This window comes from Argiope bruennichi, chromosome 7 (assembly GCF_947563725.1).
Source record: "Argiope bruennichi chromosome 7, qqArgBrue1.1, whole genome shotgun sequence".
NCBI classification, from domain to species: Eukaryota; Metazoa; Arthropoda; class Arachnida; order Araneae; family Araneidae; genus Argiope; species Argiope bruennichi.
This window is the reverse complement of record NC_079157.1, coordinates 118,042,149-118,065,570: the sequence shown is the minus strand read 5'-3', so window position 1 is coordinate 118,065,570 and position 23,422 is coordinate 118,042,149. Positions and strand designations below refer to the sequence as shown.

The following is a 23,422-nucleotide window of genomic DNA, read 5'->3' as shown; positions in this document are numbered from 1 at the left end:
CTAATTTTGGAATGATTTTTAGCAGAATTATTTTTCTGAGCACGTCGAATTATGATTATGAATTTAAAAACTATCGCATCACAACTTCGATTTGCCATTAAAAAAACAAATACTTTAAGAAGCAAATATTTTTCTACTATTTTGTAATTAAAATAAATCATACATTCTATATGTTCTAAAATTTGTCAGATATTAAATTTTACTTCCAAAAAAATCTCCTTTATATATAACTGAAATTTCAGCAATTTTCATTATCGAGAACATCCCACTTCCCTTAATCTAAAATCACAGCACGTTTTATTAAAAAGAAAAGCATTTGCAATGTGAAATTTTTCTATCTCCTTTGATAAGGTGTACAACATTCGGGCCCTTAATGCTTTCATTCTCACGCACACTCCCGAAGTCCCCCATAAACCACGAGACCTTCCCCTTGATATCTTCTGCATCACGTCCCAAACACCTAGAGAGGCTGTCATACATATCAATTCTTGCAGCAGGTCCTATCATAGGCCGCCGCCCACCCCGTGTTGGGCCGCGATGGCTCCCGGGGTTGCTGTAGCGGCAACTGTTATGAAACTCAGTGTGAGAGCAATAACATTCGAAAGTCAAGGAACATTCCAAGGTTGGAACCACCTCTGGAGGTCACGGCTCACTAAGAGGTACATTACCTCGCCCGCTCACCCTCACAATAGGTGAGGTAGTCGATGGTTTTGTGTGGTTTTCTTTTTTTCCATCCTCATTGTCTTGGACACTCCTAAAACAGATTGCTGGAGACAGATTTGATTGAAATGAGATGGAATAAAGTGTTCGGGACAGTGTAATGTGACGGACATATAGAACTGGATAGCTGACGTGAATTCATGATTTAGGGAATGCGGTATTATGAGTGAGGTCGAAGCCTCCGAAATAAAGAGCATTATTTCTCAATCTCGTCGGCGGCCAGATATATTTTTTAAACGTAGGGTTGACTCGAAAAAAAAAAAAAAAAAAGTAAGTAAAAAGCAAAAAGCGGATGTGGTATCTACCAAACTTTCTCGCATGCACTCTAATAAAGGTGAAATTGTTTTGTTTTAGACGCCTGTTTTCCCAATCTGCTGGAACCAAATTTGAAACAAAACTACATCTGCAGTCACTAAGTCATGTACCAAATTTAATATATTTAAATCATTATATTTTTGATTGGTGTTTTTGAGTTACCGCGTTTATATGCTTCTAAAAGAACAGACCGACAGTTGTCCAATCCCTTGTTGGATTTGGGTCAAAATTTGATAAGTGTACACAAATTGATGTTAAATTTGTTTTATTAAATTTCCAATTGTTGTTAATAGTACCCAAAATCGAATTTGTGTTCTAGATGCGTCTATCCCAATCGATTGTCTGTGGTTCTTGCGCCATTAAACAAACGAACAAAAACAAACCCAATCGATTGAAACAAAAAACTGATATAGAACTACACTTGTAGTCACAAAATCATATTCCCAATTTGATAGATTTAAATCATTAAATCGCGTTGGCATGCTTCTGAAAGTACAGATTGACAGCCAGACGATCCGTTGTTAGATTTGGTTCGAAATTTGATAGGTGTTTTATCTGTGTGCCGAAACTTAGCCATCTAGCTTTCTTCGTTTTGTAATAATTGCATTAACTTATATTCGAACAGGCGGACAGACAGACTTCCTCTGAATAGATTTTCCTCAAAATTTGCTACAAACCATGAGATTTGGTGTAATGACTTTTTACCCAATTTCATCATCAGCCTAACGCAGAAACGTCTTTGAGTTGTCTCAGACAGACGGACAGAGAGACAGACAGACAATTTCCGACTGTCTATTTTCGAACTTACGGAGATCTAAAAAATGGAAATTCGTCAAAATCTCGAGTTTGAATTTCTTAACGATTACAATTTTTTTTTTTTTTTTTTTTGTATACTTCGAATGCGGGAAAGTAAAAAAAGAGATGGGGTAGGGGACACAAACCAGAGTTTCAATTCACGGCGATGCTTTGGGTAGAAGTTATTGTACAGATTTAAATAAATAAACAAAACTGCTGTGACTTATAGCACTTTACAAGCCCGTTGACAGTTATCTGACAACTGTTCAAGCCGAGTAAGCGTCTCTTCTTTGTTCAGTAGCGCCAACTATGGCCAACAGTACGACTTAACTACTTCAGGCGTCACATACGCTTGCACAACCCCTTTGAAGAACAGCAACCACGCTAGAACCGGGATTCGAACCCCGAACGCCCAGACCACGGGGAAGATGCGCTACCCCTTTGCCAGGACGCCGGGAAATAAAGCTGTAAATAAATTAATAATGTAAAAACTTAGAAGTTAACTTTTTGAAATGTCCTGTCTAAGTAATATAATTTTTAGCATGAACTATTTACTGGTAAATAAAAAGCGGTATAATCTGGAATATGTAATTGAAACGGTGTGAAGAACAGTTTCAATCCGAAATTCTCAGTTCGAGATTATCAAGTAGAAGGATACTCTTCTTCTATCCTCGTTTAAATTTAAAACATGCTCGGAATAATTGAAGGGTGAATGGTTCTCGCATTCATTGATTAGATCTGCATTTATCAAACATATTCTTGACAAAAACGAAAAAGATAGAAAAACTTTTCAACAATTCAACAGAAATTCGGATTGAAAGAGCCAGAAATCGCATATTTTCCGAGATGTGTGATCATTTTATATGCAAAGCAAAAGTGGAAAAGAAGGGATTATCTCAATCTTACTTTGATTTGAAAATTAAAACCCTTTCTAGGGCCGTTGGAAGTATGCTTCATACCAAATTTATCAATCTTTGTATGAAATTCTGTAGGTTGGCAAAAGTTCTGACACATTTTTTTAGTAAAACAGAAACTTAGATGCTTCAGTTCTTTATCTCACACAAAATGATGTGTTTTGATTTGTTACTTAATTATTAATGAACCAAATTAATTAAATAATCAAATTAAATTTATCTAATAAGCTAAGCGAATCCCTTTTCTTATTATAATTTCGAACCTAAAAATATTTTAACATAATATGACTAGAAAAAAATGGCCCTTTAAAGAGTTAATTTGTTTGCAAGTTAATTTTTTTAAAAATTCTTTATTTTCGCGTATAAGAAATATAGAGAAAGTATAATAATCACCAAAAAAATCAAACTCGAGATTTTGACGAAACCTATTTTTAGAAAATCTGTGGCAAAGATATTTCCAAAACGCTTTGAGCTAGACGAATGAAAATTGGTGTATGGTCTTTACCACGAATTTATGAAATTCTATCAGATTTTGTTCTGCGGAAGTTTGTCTGTGCGGCTGGTCGGCTATAAGTTAACTCGGTAATTATAAAACGAAAAGAGCTAGATATATAGAATCCAGTACAGAGATGTAACATCTATGGTGTAGACACCTGTGACATTTTGAGCCAAATCAAATGACGGGTTGACTGTCTGTCGGTCTGTACTTCCAGAAGCATGTAAACGCGATAATTCAAATGACTTAAATATATCAAATTTGGTATGGGGTTTTATGATTTACAAATGCAATTTTATGTTCAATTTTTGTTTCAATCGGTTGAGAAAAACGCGTCTAAAGCACAAATTCTATTTTTGGATACTATACCGTGGATTATTTACCAAAACATTCGCCGAAGATCACACAATAGATTCAGTAAAAATGATAAATTCACGACAAAAGTTAATATTTCGTAGCTATTGTACGTCAATGCCATGTAAGGCGTTTTCTGGCGTTCAGGACAAGTTTATTAGAAAATATGCGAGAAAGTTTTGGTAGAGACCACTTCCTCAGGTTAAAAATTAGTTTAGTTTAATTAACTAATGGTTTAACATCCTGTTTTGAAACAACAATAGTATTATTTTGTGAAGTATTTTTTAATTTTGAATTGCGACTATATAATGAAGATTAACCTAAAATCCCTGTCTAGTGTTCCGTGCCAGCTGGTGAACGTCTGATTCATGTCAACTTTTATATTCACCGGACCCACATACGCGATGAATCTTTAACCAATTGAGTTTAAATTTAAAATTTTTGTGATCCAGAATCGAAAAAAAGCCTACGCGTCCCTTTTAAATATTAAATCCAGTATATTTTTTTAACATCAATTATTAACTTGCTGGACTTCAATTCAAATTAGCAACATATCAACGACACTTTTATAATCCTTTGAGGATAATCGAAATCCAAGACTAGGTTGGATATCTGGTCATTTTACCCATATAAAGTGTACTCGTAGATGCTGTTAACGATTTTTCTTTTAAATTGGGAAGGCATTTATATACTCCTTTTATATTCAGTACAATTATGTGATTATTAATTTCTCTTCTACGTAATATATAGATAGTAGTATAATGGTCAAAAAAAATTCAAACTCGCGATTTTGACGAATCTCCAAGCTTTAGACCACCCTGAGTTTGAAAAAACATTTTTGGAAAATGTCTATCTGTCTTTGACAAAGATAACTCAAAAATACCTTGAGCTAGACAGATGAAATTTTGTATATGTCTTTACTTCAAATTTGTAGATTTTGTACAATAGTTAAAATTGAGTACTACTATTTAACATCTTGTGGAAATTGAGTTGGCTAGAATAGAACCTGGGACCTTGTGGTTCGCAGCCGAGTAACAAGACCACAAGACAAAATTAAGTACTCGTATTCCGTATTGTTAGCTGGCTTATAAGCTTCACCACAGTACTCTCCCTCCATTGAGTCGGACATGAGATGAACCATATGGCTGTTGAGTCTAATGCACCTGTATCCATTTGAGCGCCAAGAGTTATGGCGAGCGTGTGTGAGTGAGTGGTTGCTGTTGCGTCAAGTGTGTCTGACGACTTAGGGTTGCTGTGAGTAGATGGCGCCACAACAGCTGTACGAAGGTTGAAGGTTCATAACGTCCGGGTCACCAATGTGAAAATTGTGTTGGCTAGAATAGAACCTGGGACTTGTGGTTCGCAGCCGAGTAACAAGACCACAAGACAAAAGTAATTACTCGTGTCCTATAGTTGTTAACTGGCTTATAAGCTTCACCACAATCTATATCGTAGAGATCTATTGAATTTTGGGCCAAATCCAATGAGGGGTTGACCATCTGTTGGTCCGTACTTTCAGAATCCATTAAATGCGATATCTCAAAAATGCTTTGACTTAAATGTATCAAATTTGGTAAATGATTTTGTGACTGCACGTGGAGCTCTATGTCAAATTTTGGTTTAAATCGGGTGGAGAAAAAATAGCCTTAATCCAAATTTGATTTTCGGATACTCTTAATCCAATTGGAGGGATTAATCGCCAAAATTCTCGCCAGGGATCACTCGATAGATTTAGTAAAAAGGCTAAATTCATGCGAAAGGTTAATGTTTTGTAACTCTTAAGCGAACGCCATTCAAGCCGTTCTCTTGGACAACGTCTTTATAAGAAAGTACGCAAGGAAGTATTGGGGTGAGATCACTCCCTTTGATCTTTTTCCGGTATTAAAAGAATTTTAGGCTCGCTTTTCTCACTTTAAATTTAAACTTGATTGGTTTTCTTGATTGTTGTTACAATCAAGATTGTTATTCTTGTGTTTGCTACTGAAAACCACAATTATGAATTACAATTACTTATTAATTCTGTTATCTTTATGTGCGTGCATGTTCTCGTTAAATTTAGTCATCGTTACTTCGAACACTGTTTAGCAGAACAGTTTTGGAATACTCCGCCACAACAATTTGTAATATTTTGCTTTTTATTTTCTCGTATACGTTGTATAGAGAAAGTATTCTATTTCATCAAAAAAATTCGAACTCAAGATTTTGACGAATCGGCACGTTTTAAACCTCCCTGTGTTCGAAAAACACATTTTTAGAAAATGTCTGTCTGTGACACAGGTAACATAAAAATACTTTGAGCTAGACGGATGAAATTTGACATACGATATTTACGCCAAATATGTAGAGTTTTATTAAATTTTAATCAAAATTTGTTCAGTGGATGTCTATTTGTACGGCTGTTCGAATAGAAATTAACACGATAAGTACAAAACGAATAGAGAAAGAAAAATCCGGTACACGTATTAAATGTTTATAGAATGTATTTAACAAATGTCGAGTCAAATCCAAAAAGAATGGCTGTCTTTTGGTCTGTACTTTCAGAAACATATAAACTCGTTTACTCAACAGCTCAAAAAGTGAAATGTATTACATTTGGTATGGGATTTTGTGATTACAGATGTAGTTTTGTGTCAAATTTTTGTTTCAATCGGTTGGGAACATAAATTCGATGTTCGGATACTATTAAGCGCATAGTAGTTATTAATTTCCAAAAAACTCGCCAAGGGTCACATGATAGATTCAATAAAATTGCTAAATTCACACCAAGGATTAATTTTTCGCCAATTATTACTAACTATTTGTACTACGCCAATTCCATGCAAGGCATTCTCTGAGACAAAACCTTTATTAGAGAATATGCGGGAAAGTATTTTTTGGGGGGAGGGGGGCATTCTCGCTAATTCCTCTTTCAGCATTACCATGCTATATTTTAGGAATCAAATTGGAAATAAACATTAACCTTATTTTAAATTGCATAAAATGAAAAAAAAGGGGAATAAAAAAAAAGGAGAAAATGAAGACACTCATTTTCTTTTTTAATTAAAGTAAATCAATAATTCTCTTTTAACGATTGCATTAATTTCTCTTTACTTTGTGTTCGAGAAAATAAAAATGCAGATTACTCCTGAACAAGTCAATCGTTCTGAATGGAATATGCGAAAGATAATAGGATGAAAAATTAATCTATCTAGCCCCTTCCTTTTTAATTATGTGGATAAAAATTGAAGCATTCCTTAATTCGTGAAAAAAAATTGCATCGGATTATATTTAAACGTATTTGCTATGGGTTTAGTGGAGATAAAACAAGTCTTAAGAATCTATGACTGATCTTACCCTGTTTTTTTTACAAATCGTTTGTATCTTTTTATATGCATATGCAAGAATCGTAATGGGACAATAGTTTTGATAGTTAATTTCTTCTCTGTTTCTTTCTTTTCAGGATCACCATGTGGTGCTGCCTGAACAGGTCGAAGACGGTAAGATTTTTTTGAAAATTTCTCCATTCCTATTCTTGTTTCTTCGAAGGAAAGCATTCTTCAGGGAAAATGATTGATCTTAATGCATATTATTAAATTACTAGAAGCATAAGCACTAGATTCCAATCAGCACAAATGTTATCTTATTAACAATATTTCGGAGCTGAATGTCCGAGTTTCACCAACGAGAATTGTAGTCTTAAATGTACATGTCAGAAATGTACATTTAAGACTACATGTCAGTCTTAAATGTACATTCTCATGTACATTGTCAGAATGTACATGAGAAATAATAAAAAAAATATTATTTATTGCACACTTTAGAAGTAAATATAGCATGTTTCCTTGATAACATGGTAATATGTCCATTTTGATTTATCATTTTTACTTCCTCATATACGAAATATAGAGGAAATATTGTTATCGATAAAAAATTCGAGATTTTAACGAAAATCCGCGTTTTAGAGACATATTTTTTAGCATTGTGCCTGTCTGTTTTTTTTCCTGCCGGTCAGTCTGTGAGCGCGATACTTTAAAAATGCCTTGAGTGAGATGGCTGAAATGTGATACATGGAGTTACGACCAAATTTATAGATTTCTGTTATATTTTGAACGAAATGGATGGTGCAGTTCAGGATATCTTGAATTGCACCAGCTACATACATACTTAACTAGAGCTGCGATTTATACCTGCTTGTACCTATATGGAGATGATCTGGATTAGAGTACCACGGACTGCAGCAGTGTTATACTAGAGTTAAGGTTCGTTTTTGTTGGGGAAGTATTCCAGATGCTTTACAACTTAGAGAGATCAAAATACTAACAATAAGCCTGAAAACATCTTCAAAGGGTTGTTGCAAAGCGGAACATAAACGGGTAATTCTGTATTTTGGACATATATTAGGCAAGAAATGGAAAGATTTTATAGTTTATTCTCTTAGTTCAAAGTTTTATTGTCCTAGATTCAAAATCATGCAAAGTTCTTGAACTTTTTATTCTTGTTTCTATATATATATATATATACATTAAAATCTAATTAAAAATTTAATTAATTTCCTAACTTCCAGTTTAATTTAGCACATATTTACTTCATTTTAAAATATTCTCTTATTTCCTGATCCCATTCCATTTTTTTTATTTAATTAATTCAACACGGGTTCAAAAATTGCTGAATCAAATTAAAGTCGACTCGTTCCCACACTTCGAGTAAAGGGATAAAAATTACTGATCTAAACAAATTTTTCTAAAAGATCCCTATGATTCCCTTGCCTGGGTCGTCGCGTGTAGAGAAATCCCTATTAAAATCTCATTGTATATAAGCACTGGGAAAACTATTTTCCCTCTCTTTTACCTTCTGCTTTTGTGCCGCATGTAAATGTGTGTGCCATGTCCGCACCACTTGTAAATAAATCATGCCACCGTGGGGAGAAGAAAAAAGAAGTGTCATCTCTCTCTGCGGCCAGGAATCTACTTTTAAAAATTGTGTCACACACACATACACGCATATATATATATACAGTGGCTCAAAAAATTGAGAGTACACCTTACTTTTACTTGATAAATCCGACTTTCAGTATAAATAACACATTACCGAGAGGTGCAAATATGTTTTTATTTTTACACATAACAAATGGTTTTATTTAGAGTAAAATTAAAGAAAAATCAACGGAAAACTTCTAAATTGAAAAGTTTCAGAAGTATTTTAAATAAACATACGCAGAATTTTGCGTCAAAAAATTGAGAATATAGGAATGAAATTTTTGCAATATCACGCAAAGAAACAAAGTGTCACTGTTAAGTTGCATGTCTTTTGGCCCCTATAATGGCCTCTAAATGTCGTGGTACCGATTCGACCAATTTTTGATGGTATCTGATGATATTTTATCCCATTCTTCTTGTGCCACTTGTTTTAAATGGGTTTTGTTTCTAATGTGTTTTTGAAGCACTTTTTTGGCCCAAGAATATTCAATGGCATTGATGTCAGGGAACTGTGGTGGTGTGCGTAACTGCTGTTTACAATGAAAAAGGCACCATATTTTGACATTACGTGCATTCTGCTTGGGATCATTATCCTGCTGGAAAATGGAATTTCCATCTAAACCCAAATTTTTAACACTTTCCTTTAGATTGTTGCGATCAGATGGTTCATCCAACTTGTTGCAGAAATTTTTCAAATCATAGGCAGAAGTGTAAGTGCTGAAACTGTGCGAAATGCCATTAGACAAGCTGGATATAATAGTAGCATTGTTAGAGAGAAACCATTCATCGGCTTGCAAATTCCGAAAAAGCATCTGAAATTTGCAAAAACTCATTTATTGAAGACCAATAACCTTTGAAAGAAAGCTGTATTTAGTAATGAAAGAAAACTCAACATTTTTGGCAGTGACAGCCATTGTACTATGTACTACCAAAGCCTAATACCGCTTTGGATTCAAAAATTTTACGTCCTACAGTTAAACATGATGGTGACTCCGTCATGCTTTGAGGTTGCATGGCTTCATCCGGGCTAGGAAATTTAATTTTTTATATGGCATTATGAACTATATGGTTTACTTGGATTTACTTCGAAGCAATCTAAAGGAAAGTGCTAAAAATTTAGATTTAGATGGAAATTTCATTTTCCAGTAGGACAACGACTCCAAACAGAATGCCCGTAACGACAAAATATGTTTGTTTTTTTCATTGCAAACAGCAGTTACACACACCACCACAGTACCCGACATCAATACCATTGAATATCTGTGGGCTACACTCGAAGTAGTGGTCCAAAAACACAAAATTAGAAACAAAACCCATTTAAAACAAGTGATGAAAGAAGAATGGGTTAAAAGATCTTCAGATACCACCAAAAATTGGTCGTATCGATACTTCGACGTTTAGAGGCCATTATAAAAGCCAAAAGGCATGCAACTAAATATTGACACGTTCATTCTTTGCGAGATATTATAAGAATTTCATTGGTGTATTCTCAATTTTTTGTGGCAAAATTCTGCGTATGTTTAATGAAAATGCTTCTAAAACTTTTCAATTTAGAAGTTTCCCGTTAATTTTTCTTTATTTTTACTCTAAATTAAACCATTTGTTATGTGTAAAAATAAAAACATATTTGCACCTCTCGGTAATGTGTTATCTATACTGAAAGTCGGGTTTATCAAGTAAAAGTAAGGTGTACTCTCAATTTTTTGAGCCACTGTATATATGCAGAAACGGGTAATTCTGTATTTTGGAGAATGTTAGACAACAACAACAAATAAATAAATAAATAAATAAAAGGGTCTTGTGAAAAATTATTCTCTGAAATTCAAAATCATTGAAGGTTCATGAACGTTTTATAATTGTTCCTTTATTTTTTTTTTGTCGGTGTATTTTTCTGTTGAAAAATAAAATCTCACAATATTATTTCCCCCTCTTTCATTAATTAATCTTAATTTCAACGATTATTCAGAAATGCATGAACAAGCCGCAACTCCAGAAAATTTATCCAGTTTGATTACTATTCCCCGTGTTCTAAAAAGTTATTGACTACTGATTTCTGTCTCACAAACTGAATGCGTTTTGTTTCAAATTTTTATGGTGATAAGTTCGGTTGAATAAACAGATGTTCGTGCAAAGTAAAAAAGAGTATGAAAAAAAAAATAATAACCAACTGAATTCTTCAATCACGTCTCGCCGTGACCCATCGTGCGAAGAAGATTGCCCACAAATAAAAATGAAATGTTGCCAGTGGAATCTGATATCAATGAAAAAAAAAATAGAAAGAACTTCGGCTTCATGCTTTATTTCTGTTTAATTTATTTTTATTATTATTGTTTTTTATTTATTTATTCGTGAATTTAGTTGGTCACAATAATGTCTGAGAACCCAACATTGTTGTTCTTGTTTTCCCGGTAAAAGTTTTCCACACTTTTTGGTTTCAGTTTGTTTTTATTATTGGCTATTTTATTCTGAGGAAATTGATCTTTTGATTACATATTTGAAACTCTTTTGTACAACTTTGTATTTTGTATCTAATTTATTTTTATTCATTTTAAAGTTTGAAAAAACAATTATAACGTCTTATAAATTAGACAAAAATTAAATTAAATTTATTAAAAATTTATCTATTTCAACTCAAAAAATATAGTAAGTAATTCAATTTACTTATTAATAATATAATTCAAAATTTATTTAAAAAATTAGGAAATATAGAAAAAAGACAAAAATGCCCACCTTATGTTATGAAGTATTAAATAATTGTGGTATACCATAAGTTACAATACACGAGTCCCTATTTTTTACGTATAACATTCATATTAATACAACATTACTTCGCTTTTATGTTTCCTTCTTTAATTTTTACCCCCGTATTTTTACAACACTTGTTGTTTTCTTCTCAGATTTCTTATATCCCTTTGTATTTAAATCCACAAATTTATGTTATTTTTACCGCAACTAGTTGTGTTGTTGTTGCTTATGAAACTTGTCATAGGCAAGACCACTGACGAAATCGGCGATTTTAAGCTGAGTTTTAGCATCTCTTGTTCCACTGGCGCCATCTAGAACCAAGAGTATGTCTTAGCTACGCATGCGCCATAGCCCTTTCCATGGGGCGGACTTCATTCATACATTTCATTCACTCATCCACAGATCGTAACTTAGATCTGAATCAGAGAACACTCACCTCTGATCCAGTACCCCCAATGGTATTTATTACTTAGAGGACTTCACGGCCAAGCCAGATTTATATGTGCACCAGCCACCATGTACACGGGGAATCTTCAGCCGGCGAGGTTTGAACTAACAACCCAACGGATGCGAATGCAACGCCCTACCAACCAGGTATCCTGACCCTTGCAATTGATTGTTTGAGGGGGAATTAGTTGAAGAAAGAGGCATCATAACCTATCAGAAATGCTTCGAATAGGCTTCAGTAAAGGAAAAGAGTGAATAATTTCAGTAATCATCTGAATCATAACTATAAGTGGAAAGAAGACCCAGAGTCTGGAGTTTAAGATCCACCGACGGAAAAAGAGAGAAAAAAAAAAGAAAAAAAATTAAAATTTTATGTATAAGAGACTATATTTTCAAAAAATGGATAAATATGCTTCGATAACTTATTTATATTCTTACTACTCAGCCCAGAAATTATTTAATTAGAGGTGAAAGTTATTAAAAGAAATAAAAAATACGAATAATAATAATTTAATAAAATAAATTAAAATAGGATATAAAAAATAATATAATTCAAGCCTCCCCCCTCCAAATAAATACTGATAAAATAATTAATGAGCTTCCTTCCTGTATAATCAGAAGAAAAAAATTTTTATACTCCAAATATGAAATTAAAGTATATTGAATAATTTGCTAATATACAGCTTGCCTTAATTATATTGCATACTAACCGTCTTTGACGACCAGAATTTTCTTCTGAAATATTGACTTTCTTTTCTGTTAAATTATTAATGGGTAATGCATTTATTTCAAATTTCGTCTTGGGTGGTAATAAGACTGAAAAGTTTGAAATTAATAGAACCAGTTTACTATAAATTACTGCGCATGATAATTAAAAAGTATAACATGCCACGAAATAAAAACGGAATGAACATTCTCTTCATGTATTAATGAAGAACTGAATTCTAAAGAAAGAACTAAAGAATATCTTGTTCTGAAGAAAGTCATTGCGCTCTACATGCCGTAAAATAAACTCTCTCGGTCTTTTGATTTAATTGGATGAAGCGCATTTAAAAATTGCATATAATGAGTAGCACACATCAAAGAGATGTTTAATGAAAAAAAATTTTTTTTTATTAAACTGTATAAAGGTATTTTAATTATTAAAGAAACTATAACCATAATATTATTAAAGGAATTATAATCATACGTGAATGAAGTCTTATTTAAAAATAAAAAAAAATAAAATAAAAAAAACGCCCGAGTTTTATTTTTAAATCCAATTTTGGAAAGTTGCATTGATTTTTGTATCTACATTTAAATAAATAATAAAAATAATAAAATGATAATAAAATAAATAAAAATAATAAAATAAATAAAAATAATAAAAAATAAATTTAAAAAATTCAGTTTTACATCTTTGAATGTTATTTTCTAAAATATAGTCTTTTGATAGAATTTTCTTGCGAAAAACCTCATAAATTAAAATCAAACGCATATTTCTTGTTCGAATTTGTTAGTTTCTCAATATGTTCTGCAGTTTTTGAACTAAAGAATAAGTAATCTATTCGTTTAGAAATATTCTATAGTTGTTTTAAGGCTTCAAAAAGGATTGAAAATTTCTTGTTATTTATTAGTCTTGCCTCATTATTTAAAGAATGGATAGAAATGAAATTATTTTTTAGTTCAGAAACTAAATATATTTCTTAAGCAATCTGCTGAATTTCAAACAAATCATTGATAAACTTTTAATTAAAAGTTTTTTGTTTTTTTTTTGCTTTATACTTCTTTTTAGAAAAAGAAAGACTTTTTTTTTTCAATTATGATTAAAAAAACTATTATTATTTAAGTGTATATTTTGGTTTCATATATGTTTATCCTATATATGTTTCATATATATTATATGCTGTTTTTATGTGTGTTTTTTTGAATATCTAGTCCTTTGATAACTATTTAATTTTTTTAAAATTTTAATTAAGAGCTTTTCACCGGCGTAACGCCACTTTTGGCACACACCTAATCATCATCAGAATATGATTATCCGATCTTTTTTATGCAGAAATTCAAAAATATATCAATTTTGGAGCCTTTTTCAAAAAATTAAATTAAGTATAAAATAGTTTCTCCTGGCTCCATAATAGATTTATAACATACAGACTCCTAACGTATTGAAAATTTGTAGTCAACAAACAAACAGACATACATGAAAGCGAATTAGTAAAAACATATTTTTGATAAAAAAAAGGGGGGGGGGAATGACTTTGAGACACTGCTCGTGTTCCCACTTCTGAGCTCATCCGGTTAATTACAAAAAGTAACTCGTTCGGTTTTTCTTACATGAGAACCCTCGTGGGCGGGACAATGAAAATACATATATATATTTTCCTCAGGTCTCCGCGCAGAGTAAACAGGATATGCCGCTGACGCATTCTGAACAGGCAGAGCAGCAGACATCTGTATTTTTAGATCGCGGGAACACCGACCCCTCTGAGCCCGGTGCAGCGGATGGTACAAATCATCCTCTCAGCGGACATGTGCCTCGTTTGCCAGAAAAAAATTCCATGGGTTAGAGTTTTTTTTTTTTTAAATGTTATGCTAGAGTTACTAGTAATTTACATTATTATATCTCGTTCGAGGTGCATACAATTCCAGTTCTAATTTTTGGGCTGATATTTCATTATCTGCTTTTATGAAGTTTGTGAAAAGTTTGCAGAATGGGAGCAATGATGGTTACCATAATTTTTTTTTTACTTTCTCGTACACGAAGTGTCAAGAAAGGATTGTAGACATCGAAACATTCGAATGTGAGATTTTGATGAAACTCTACTTCCCCAATCATCTTTAGTCCGAAAAATACATTTAAATAAAATCCTTGTCTGCCTTCCGCTCGTCTGTCTGTCTGTGACAAAGATAACTCAAAAATGCTTTGAACTAGATGAATAAAATTTAGTATATACAGTAGACTCCCGATTATCCGCGGAGTGGATTATCCACGCCTGACGCACTAAGTTTTCTTTCTTGCTTCCAAGCAAAGGGAAAATGCTCCCAAAGCAAGAAGCAAACACAAATGACTGATTTCTTCAAAAAGGTGTAGTTTTACAGTTATGCTTTTGTAATTACATAATACATTACAGTATTAAAACAGCACATATGTATTCATTTTTCTGTGTATCCTTGACGCCTCTCGTAAGTACAAAGCACTTTTCTGTTTTCATTAACAAAATGCATCTTAGGTTAGTTTTGAGTGATATTCTCAAATATTAAACGTTAGTGAAACATTTCCTGCTGTTTATTTTACGTTTTATTGTACATAAAACGATTTTTCAAAGTTGGAAAGACTGTTTTCTCTTTTGCTATACCCGTTTTTAGCTTTTTTCGGATTATCCGCGATTTTTGTTATCCGCGGCGGACGCGCCACCCAATTCCGCGGATAATCGGGAGTGTACTGTAGTCTTTACACCAAATTTTTAAATTTCTGACGAATTTTAAGCAAAATCTATTCTGACGAAGTCCGTCTGCCCTTCTGTTCGAATATAAGTTAATAACTATAAAACAAAGAGAGCTAGATAGATGAAATTTGATATAAATATTTAACATCTTTTGTAGATGCTTGTCCAATTTTGGGCCAAATCCAACAACGGGTTGACTGTCTGTCGGTCTGTACTTTCAGAAACATGTAAACTTAATTCAAAAACGCAGTGACTTCAATATATCAATTTTGTATGGAATTTGTGATTACAAGTTTTGTGTAATTTTGTGTCAAATTTTTGTTTGAATCAGTTAAATAAAAAGCTTTCTAAAACGCAAATTCGATTTTCCGATACAATGAACCGAATGCCAGTTATCCATCACCAAACATACTCGCCAAGAATCAGACGATAGATTAAGTAACATTGCTAAATTCATGCATACAATTAATATTTCTCCGCCAATTCCATGTAAGGTTTTGCGTTACCCAAGGTCCACTTATTTTTGAGGAGTTGGGCGGGATAACACCGTTATTAATGAGTGAGCGAGAGAGTTTTGGGAAAAGTACTCCCTCTGGATTCGAGTAGTGGCACTGGAGCCACTCGAGTATTCTAACTGAAAGTATTATATGACGATGTGGTTATATCTGTGTTAACTGTGTTCCCCATTTAACTAATACTGAATCATTTAATAATTAAGTACTGAAAAGGATTATTAGATTTTTGACTGAGTTTGCAAGTTTGACTGAGGAAATTCCAGAAATGCTATTATTAATTTTAATTAAAAATTGAATTTTAAAATACATTTTTTTCTATTTTATTTTTATCTGCAGTCCTTATTCCTATTTTTAAAAATTTGCTCGCCGGCGTCCTGGCATAGGGGGAGTGCGTCTTCCCACGTGATCTAGGGTCCTGGGTTCGAGTCCCGGTTCAGGCATGGTTGTTCTTCATCTGTTCTATCTGTGAGATGTATGAATGTGCCCCCCCCCCTCGTAAAAAGGGGTTGTACAAGCGAATGTGATGTGTGAATAGCTAAGACGTACTTTTGGCCCTAGTTGGCGCTACTAAAACAAGAGACGCTCCCTTGACTTAAAATCGCTGACTTCGTCATCGAGCTCGTCCATGGCAAGTACCATTATAAACAACAACAAAAATTTGCTCAAATAATAATAAGAAACAAACACCATGAAATGTATGCTTAATCTCAGCACAAAGTAGCGAATTTTTTCGCATATATTTGAATGAAATATTTTCTTGCACTGCACTTTATCTCGTTATCAATTATTCTTCATTTTTTTTTAAGTTTTAGGCTCGATTAATAACTTTCTATAGTGGAAAAAAGTTCTAAAATGTCTTTTTTATCTTTTAAAACCCACTTTCTTATTTTTGTAGTCTTTTGCAGTACTTTCTTCTCCTAAAAGTTTGGTGTGGAGATAATGTAGGTGGGGGAGAGCGCGCATTGTTACAGAGCATGTACAATATAAGGAAATCGGTGGAAGGTTAAAACGAGCTCTGCAAGAAGTCTTTTTTTCTTTTCCAAAAAGAGTTATGCCGCTTTTCTTGTTGGAAAAAGAAAATCATTTAAAATAGTTGATGGATTTGAACACAACTTACAAAATTCAACAAATATGTCATTAAATTTATACATAGTAAAAAGTTATGAGGGCTTTAATTTCGCATTGCTTATGTACCACAACTGTTCTCGGATCTAAATTTGGGGCAGACAAATGATGCATGCGGTTTGCGATTAATTAGATTGACGCCTCAATTTGAAGTTACTCTAAGAAAGCTTGTAGACAGATCTCATAATTTTAAACCGCCGTTAAATGATGACGATCACATAGAGTTGCCAACAACTCTCTTAATTTTCGCAACTTGTTACACAAGTGTAAGGACGTTTCTCTTCGACTGATTTAAAGTACCGAAAGTCCTTGAAAGCAGTGAAATAATAACTTTAACCCTTTTAGTAGTACGATTTTAAGGAAAATAAAAAGCATTCCCGCGCAGAATTTTTTTATATAAAAAATGGAAAAAAAAACCCCATTCATTTCGATTTTTTAACATAAAACATTATTCAAAATGAGAGAAAAAAAAAACATTTCTGTAAGTCCTTTTTTTACAGGATGAGATATATAATCCCACCATTTCTCTGCTTCAAAATTAGTATGAAATATTAAATAATTTTTTATTATAAAACAATTTATTTATTTATAATAAAAACAAGACAAACTGTTATAATCGACAAAAATTCATTGAACCATACGATGCTCCAACCTTAATCATAGTGTCGCACACAGCTTACTGGTAGGGCTGTGCCAATTTTCAAATTCATCAAAAAAAAAAAAAAACGATATATTTTTTAATTGATTTTTGATACCAGTTTTTGAAAAACATCGATTTATCGAAATCATGATCATGAATAATAGTTTACGATGAATCGCGATATATAAATCGATATTCACAATGAATTGCGTCTTCGATTTCGTTTTGCTTATCGGTTAGTGTGTGTTTTGTTTTGTTGTTGTTTCTCTTTATTCTTATTGACCTTCATAAAGAATTTTTGTTAATATTTCTATAAATACTGTCATATTCTAATACATAAAAATACTTGCTTTAAGCTTGTCATTTTGGAATAAATTGTTTTCTGTTCCCTAACTGAATGATTCCATTATGGAAAAATAATTGCGGTTGTCAGAAGGTTGTAAGCTGTCCATTGTTTAATCGCTAAATATTCATCTTCAGAAATTAAAGCAAAGGATTAATTCAGATTGAATCCACAATTTTATTCGCAGCTCGAACTTTACTAAAGGGTTTATTTATTATGCTGACACACTTTATTAAAGAGGTTTTATTTTAACCATTATTTAACAATTTTTAACAACAATCATTTTCGAACTATTTTTATTTTTAAAAAAGCAATTATTTTTATTATATAAATTAAAATTTCCTTTTATTTGGAGTCGTTCTGATAAGTTAAGATGATGTGTTAAGAGATGCTATTTATAACTTATAATAACTATAAATAGATAATGATTTCACGATATAGCGAAAAATATCGTTATGTGTTGGACGATATATCGCGATGATGAAATTTGGCCATCGCCCAGCCCTACTTAGGTGCATTTTGATTTGTATAAATTATTTTTCACTTATTTACACATCTACCGTTGAAAATAGCATTGTCAACTGAATGAAAAACTTTAGATAAAATATTACACAGTATGACTATAAGCAACTTTTCGAAGTGAGTTAAAACATATTTCACCATGTGTACGCGACGACGCAAAAGGTGGGATAGTTTATAACATCTCATCCAAAAGAATTAACCTGTTAATAATCAGCATTCTCATTTGGAAACATTTAAAATTTTACTTCCAAGACTAAGTCAATCGCAATCAATTGTTTCTTTTTTTGCTGTGTCTAAAAAATCAACATGGATTTCTAAGCTTCTAATTAGATTTCTAAGCCTCTAATTAAATTTATAAGCTTCTAATTAGATTTCAAAGCCTCTAATTAAATTTCTAAACTTCTAATTCTAATTTGGCGTGCGTCACTAGCTAAGTGTCTTCACAATTGTTTTCCCATTTATAATTTTCAAAGCATTGCAAGAAAACGAAAGCAAATTTAATTTATGCTTACCTACTGTATGGTTATTAAAAACTGTTTTTAAAATTATTTTCTATCAATTTTTCGATTTAAAAATTTATTATAATTTTAGCTATGAAATTTTATTTCACAGTTATTTTAGTTTCACAGTTAGTTTTTTCTAACATAATTTAAAAAATAATTTCTGTAATTTATGCCATGAATTAATTTGGACATTAACAGATTAGGACAATAATGTTTAAATGCATCGAAACTATGGTCCCTGACCAGAGAGAGACTCAAGTCAATGCGACAGTTTGAGTTGGAAAACACCAAATAGCACCAGGGAAAATACCAGTTGGAAAGACAGCTGGAACTCATTGTATGAACGTGAACAATAACTAACATTGTTCTTTATACACTTTTATGGTTTTGATAAATCCATCTATAATATATCCAGCGAAATCCAGTTTATTGTGGAAGCACCATCGTGTCGTGTGTGGAGTAGCCAATCGTATAGTAGTGTGTCGGTAGTTGGATACAGCTAAAACGAGGAGACAGTGCAGAATTAAATTTCCCCATAAGTTGTCTCCTTTTTAATTTTCAAATATTCTTACGTAGTCTTAGATGTACGTCATTGTACATGTATGACGTCATTTATTGACACTCTGAAACGCCTTATACATGGACCAATCACTTGTTCTTAGACTATATGTGCGAAATAGTTAAAATTTTTATATTTTTGTGTGCATGTGTGAGTGACTAGTTTAATGAAGCTAAAAATTTCGAATTATTTAAAATTATTCTGAGGCTTCAAAATCTATGTGGGAAATTCGAAGCTATTCTTTTGAAATGTAAATTCATCATGAGAATGGATTATGGAACAGAATATTATAAATATTTAATAATAAATTTGTAATTCAATATTTTTGTTTGTTTGTTGTGTTTTAGATATTGAAAATTGATACATTCAGTTGAAAAAAGTAAGTGTTCAATAAAAAACTAAAATCTGTTCATTCAGAACTCTTGAACTCTGAACTGAAACTGGTGATCCGTCTTAAGGCCCCACAATAGGGTTGTTTAAAATATAGTGCTTCTGCTACAAACTGCAAAATATTAAAAAATTTACAAAAAACATTCATACAAAAATTCAGATACGATGACTTTCATGTAGGGAAGTATTGCCAAACGCCCTTGTAATTTTATTACTGAAGACAACAAACGACATAGGTTTTTTTAATCAGTGATTTTATATAACGATACATATTTTCTGAGCGTCATAGGAAACTTGTAAAACCCAAGCGGTCATATCCATACATTGGGAAATCTCTGTCTGATTTGCTCCGGCCCGCCCGTAGGCACACGGATAATATTGAATGTCCAGACCATCGCAACAGCAACACTGGCTGGAACTGTGGATGAGTCCTAAGGGCCATCGCCGGCCACGGTACAAGCATTTCCTTGGGAAATACATCCCGTCATCGATGGAAGGTAGCCAACCCCCACCTCTTTCTATTCCCTTCAGGCTGGCGGGATCCAACCACCATGGCTGAAGCTTCTTATCCCCATTTCTAAGTTGTCCCCCCCCCCGATGAGAGCCATACAATGAGTAATCGCAAACTGACTACCGCGAACCGCCGGAAGACACACGGAAAAACTCGAATAACCGGACACCGCGGCAGCAACTGGTGAGAATTGTAGTTGATTCCTAAGGGCCATCACCGGCCACGGTGCAACCCTTCCCTAAGGAAGTACGTCCCGTCATCGATGGAAGGTAGCCAACCCCCACCTCTTTCTATTCCCTTCAGGCTGGCGGGATCCAACCACCATGGCTGAAGCTTCTCATCCCCATTTCTAAGTTGCCCCCCCCCCGATGAGAGCCATACAATGAGTAATCGCAAACTGACTACCGCGAACCGCCGGAAGACACACGGAAAAACTCGAATAACCGGACACCGCGGCAGCAACTGGTGAGAATTGTAGTTGATTCCTAATGGCCATCACCGGCCACGGTACAACTCTTCCCTAAGGAAGTACGTCCCGTCATCGATGGGAGGTAGTTAACCCCCATTTTTTCGTGTAACCACAAGGATGACGAGAACCAATCTCTATTCCAAAATGCTTCTCCTCCTCAATTACGAGGGGCTCCTCCCCGTGGGACCTATACACTGGGTAAAGAAACGAAACAATAAATAAATTTTAAAAAAATCAGAAACAATGAACAGTTTATTATTAAAATTTTCAAAGAAAGATAAAATGAATGCTAGAAAATTAAAGTAAACATTAATGAAATGTTTTAGTATTACGTTCGCTTTTTCTCTTTCAAGCTGGTGCATTTACGGCATTCACAATAAGAAAACCCTGTAGCCGCTCTTGTAATACTAACCATAACTCACTATTACGAAGTCAGAGATAGCGCCCTCTGTAGCTGTGTGACGCAATGACTCAGTTCAGATCTAGCGATGGCATGTGCTGCATGCTTTAATTCTTTCTCTTATATAAACTAAACTCAATGGCTTGGAGCCCACGTGGGTCAAGACCTACAGTGCTCATATTTGCTTTCTTGACCAAGGGCCCTGGGGTGCAAGGCATATGTCTAACGCGGAACTCCCAGTGTTTATTCCTAAGCAATGCTTGGTCCTCAGTTTATCAACCCACTGAAGGGATGAAAGGCTGAGTCGACCTTTCGCAGCCCGAGGATCGAACTTCGGACTTGATGCTCTTATATATGTATCTTAAAATTATTCCAAACTTGTATGTAAATTATCTGTGTGTAACGTAACCTATTAATAAATAACTGTTACACTAATTCGGACTTTTTACTGGACCCCTTAACGACCCTACAACCCTATTTTGCATATATTAAGTATTGGAAAGGAGAATTCTTCAGAAGTTTATTTTTAAAAAATAAAAGTTAGTTCATATGTTTTTTAAATAAATTATTTATTAATAAAAATAAAATTAAAGAGAAAAGTGTGTGAGAAAGATTCATAAAACTAGAACATTTAATTCAAACATTCCGTACTTTTGAATTCAGGACTATTTTTTTCTTCGGAAGACAAAATGTTGAGATTGTCCTGGCTAAACAGGTGTCTAGTTACTTGAGAGCAAAATTTGGAAAAAAAGAATTCATTCATTTAAAATTAGCTATAATATTAAATGATTAGCTATAATATTAATGTAATTCTTTTTAAAATTAAATATAATTTATTTACTTCTAAAAATTTTTATTTGTTTATTTTTTAAATCCTTCCAAACAGTCAGAATCGGTAACAGTAGTTTTCAGCAGTTCTAGGACCTTAAAAAATAAATTTGCCACGATTTTTCAATTTTTAAATGCCAATTTTAAGTTATTTTGGCGCCTCGATTTTTCGTTTGAGGTGGTGGTTAACGGAGTACCCGAAATTAAAGTTTCTCCACCTCCACACCTAACTACGCCGTGAAAGAATAACATAACAAATGCATGATTAAATAGATTTTACAGAAGCAAGTGATAAAAGAAATTTCAAAAACAGAGATAATACAAATTTTGGGCAGTAGGGATAAAATAAAAAGAATGATTAGAGACACTATCTTTTCATATCTTCAGAAAATCACAAAAAAACGCTTCATAAAAATATTAATAAATAAACACTTTGGTCCCATAATATGAGTTTTAACGATCAAATTTTATATATTTACTCTTATTATAATTATTATTCAGGGATTATAAATGTTTCGACGATGAAAAAATATGCATGATTAATTAATCAAAAAATAAAATTACGAAAAATCAAATTTGTAACAGTTCAATACTTTATCTTCTCTTTTGGATAAAAGATAGCGATGCCTGATTAGGTACGCATCCCATAGTGCATTGCTTTGTAATTATAATGAGATGAGATGCTGTTCTGTTAGAGAAGTGTGCGCACGTTAATGTCTTGTCTTTTCGTGTTTGTTTTGTGTGAAATGTGATCATTAAAGAAATGTCCCCGAAAACATACGTCTTATTGCTTCCAGTGTACGGATCATAATGATCTCCATTCCACCACAAATTCCACACAAAAACTAATGAACTAAATAAATTCAATTTGTTCTAAATCAGTTTATTACTAAAAACACGATTATTCTAATATACCATTTCTAAAAGAAAAAAAATGTGCCATTTAAGATTTAAATCAAGAGTGTAGTTTCTATTCATTGAAACAGAAAATGAAGGGGTCGTTTGAATCCAAATATATACCCGGTTATGTTTTGTAACTTGATAAATGCGTGATAACACGGATAATAGATCAAGACACTTAATTATTAGTGATACAAATTAATACTTTTAAACTCTTTGCTCTCATCCTTGAAGCGATTCAAAGCTAACTCTTCCTTGTTTTTCTGAATGTTCTAAATGCTTCTTTTTTCATAATCGCGTCCCGATTTTATTTTTTTAAGACGATCTGGATACTTCCTTGCAGAAAAAAAGGGCATCAACATCAAAAAAAAAAAAAAAATTAAGACAGTCTCGAGAAAAGTCGCAGTACCATCTGATAACCCTACGAGTCCTCACAAAGAACCACTTTGTCCCCAGCATCGGAAGACAGCAACACGATCCGTATCTTGCATTGCACGGTTCTAGAGATCTGGAGGACTCACTTGAGGAGTGGCCAATAAGTATCGTAT

General features: G+C 33.1%; 1 protein-coding gene across 2 annotated transcripts in view; it reads left to right on the top strand.

Annotated features, from left to right (window-relative positions):
* Positions 1–23,422, top strand: part of LOC129975923 (septin-9-like) — a 130,675-nt gene that overhangs the window by 40,430 nt on the left and 66,823 nt on the right. For both annotated transcript variants that reach the window (XM_056089212.1, XM_056089213.1), the window contains exon 2: positions 7,034–7,070. In XM_056089212.1, the coding sequence (XP_055945187.1) occupies positions 7,034–7,070 (37 nt within the window). The remainder of the gene's footprint in view (positions 1–7,033; positions 7,071–23,422) is intronic.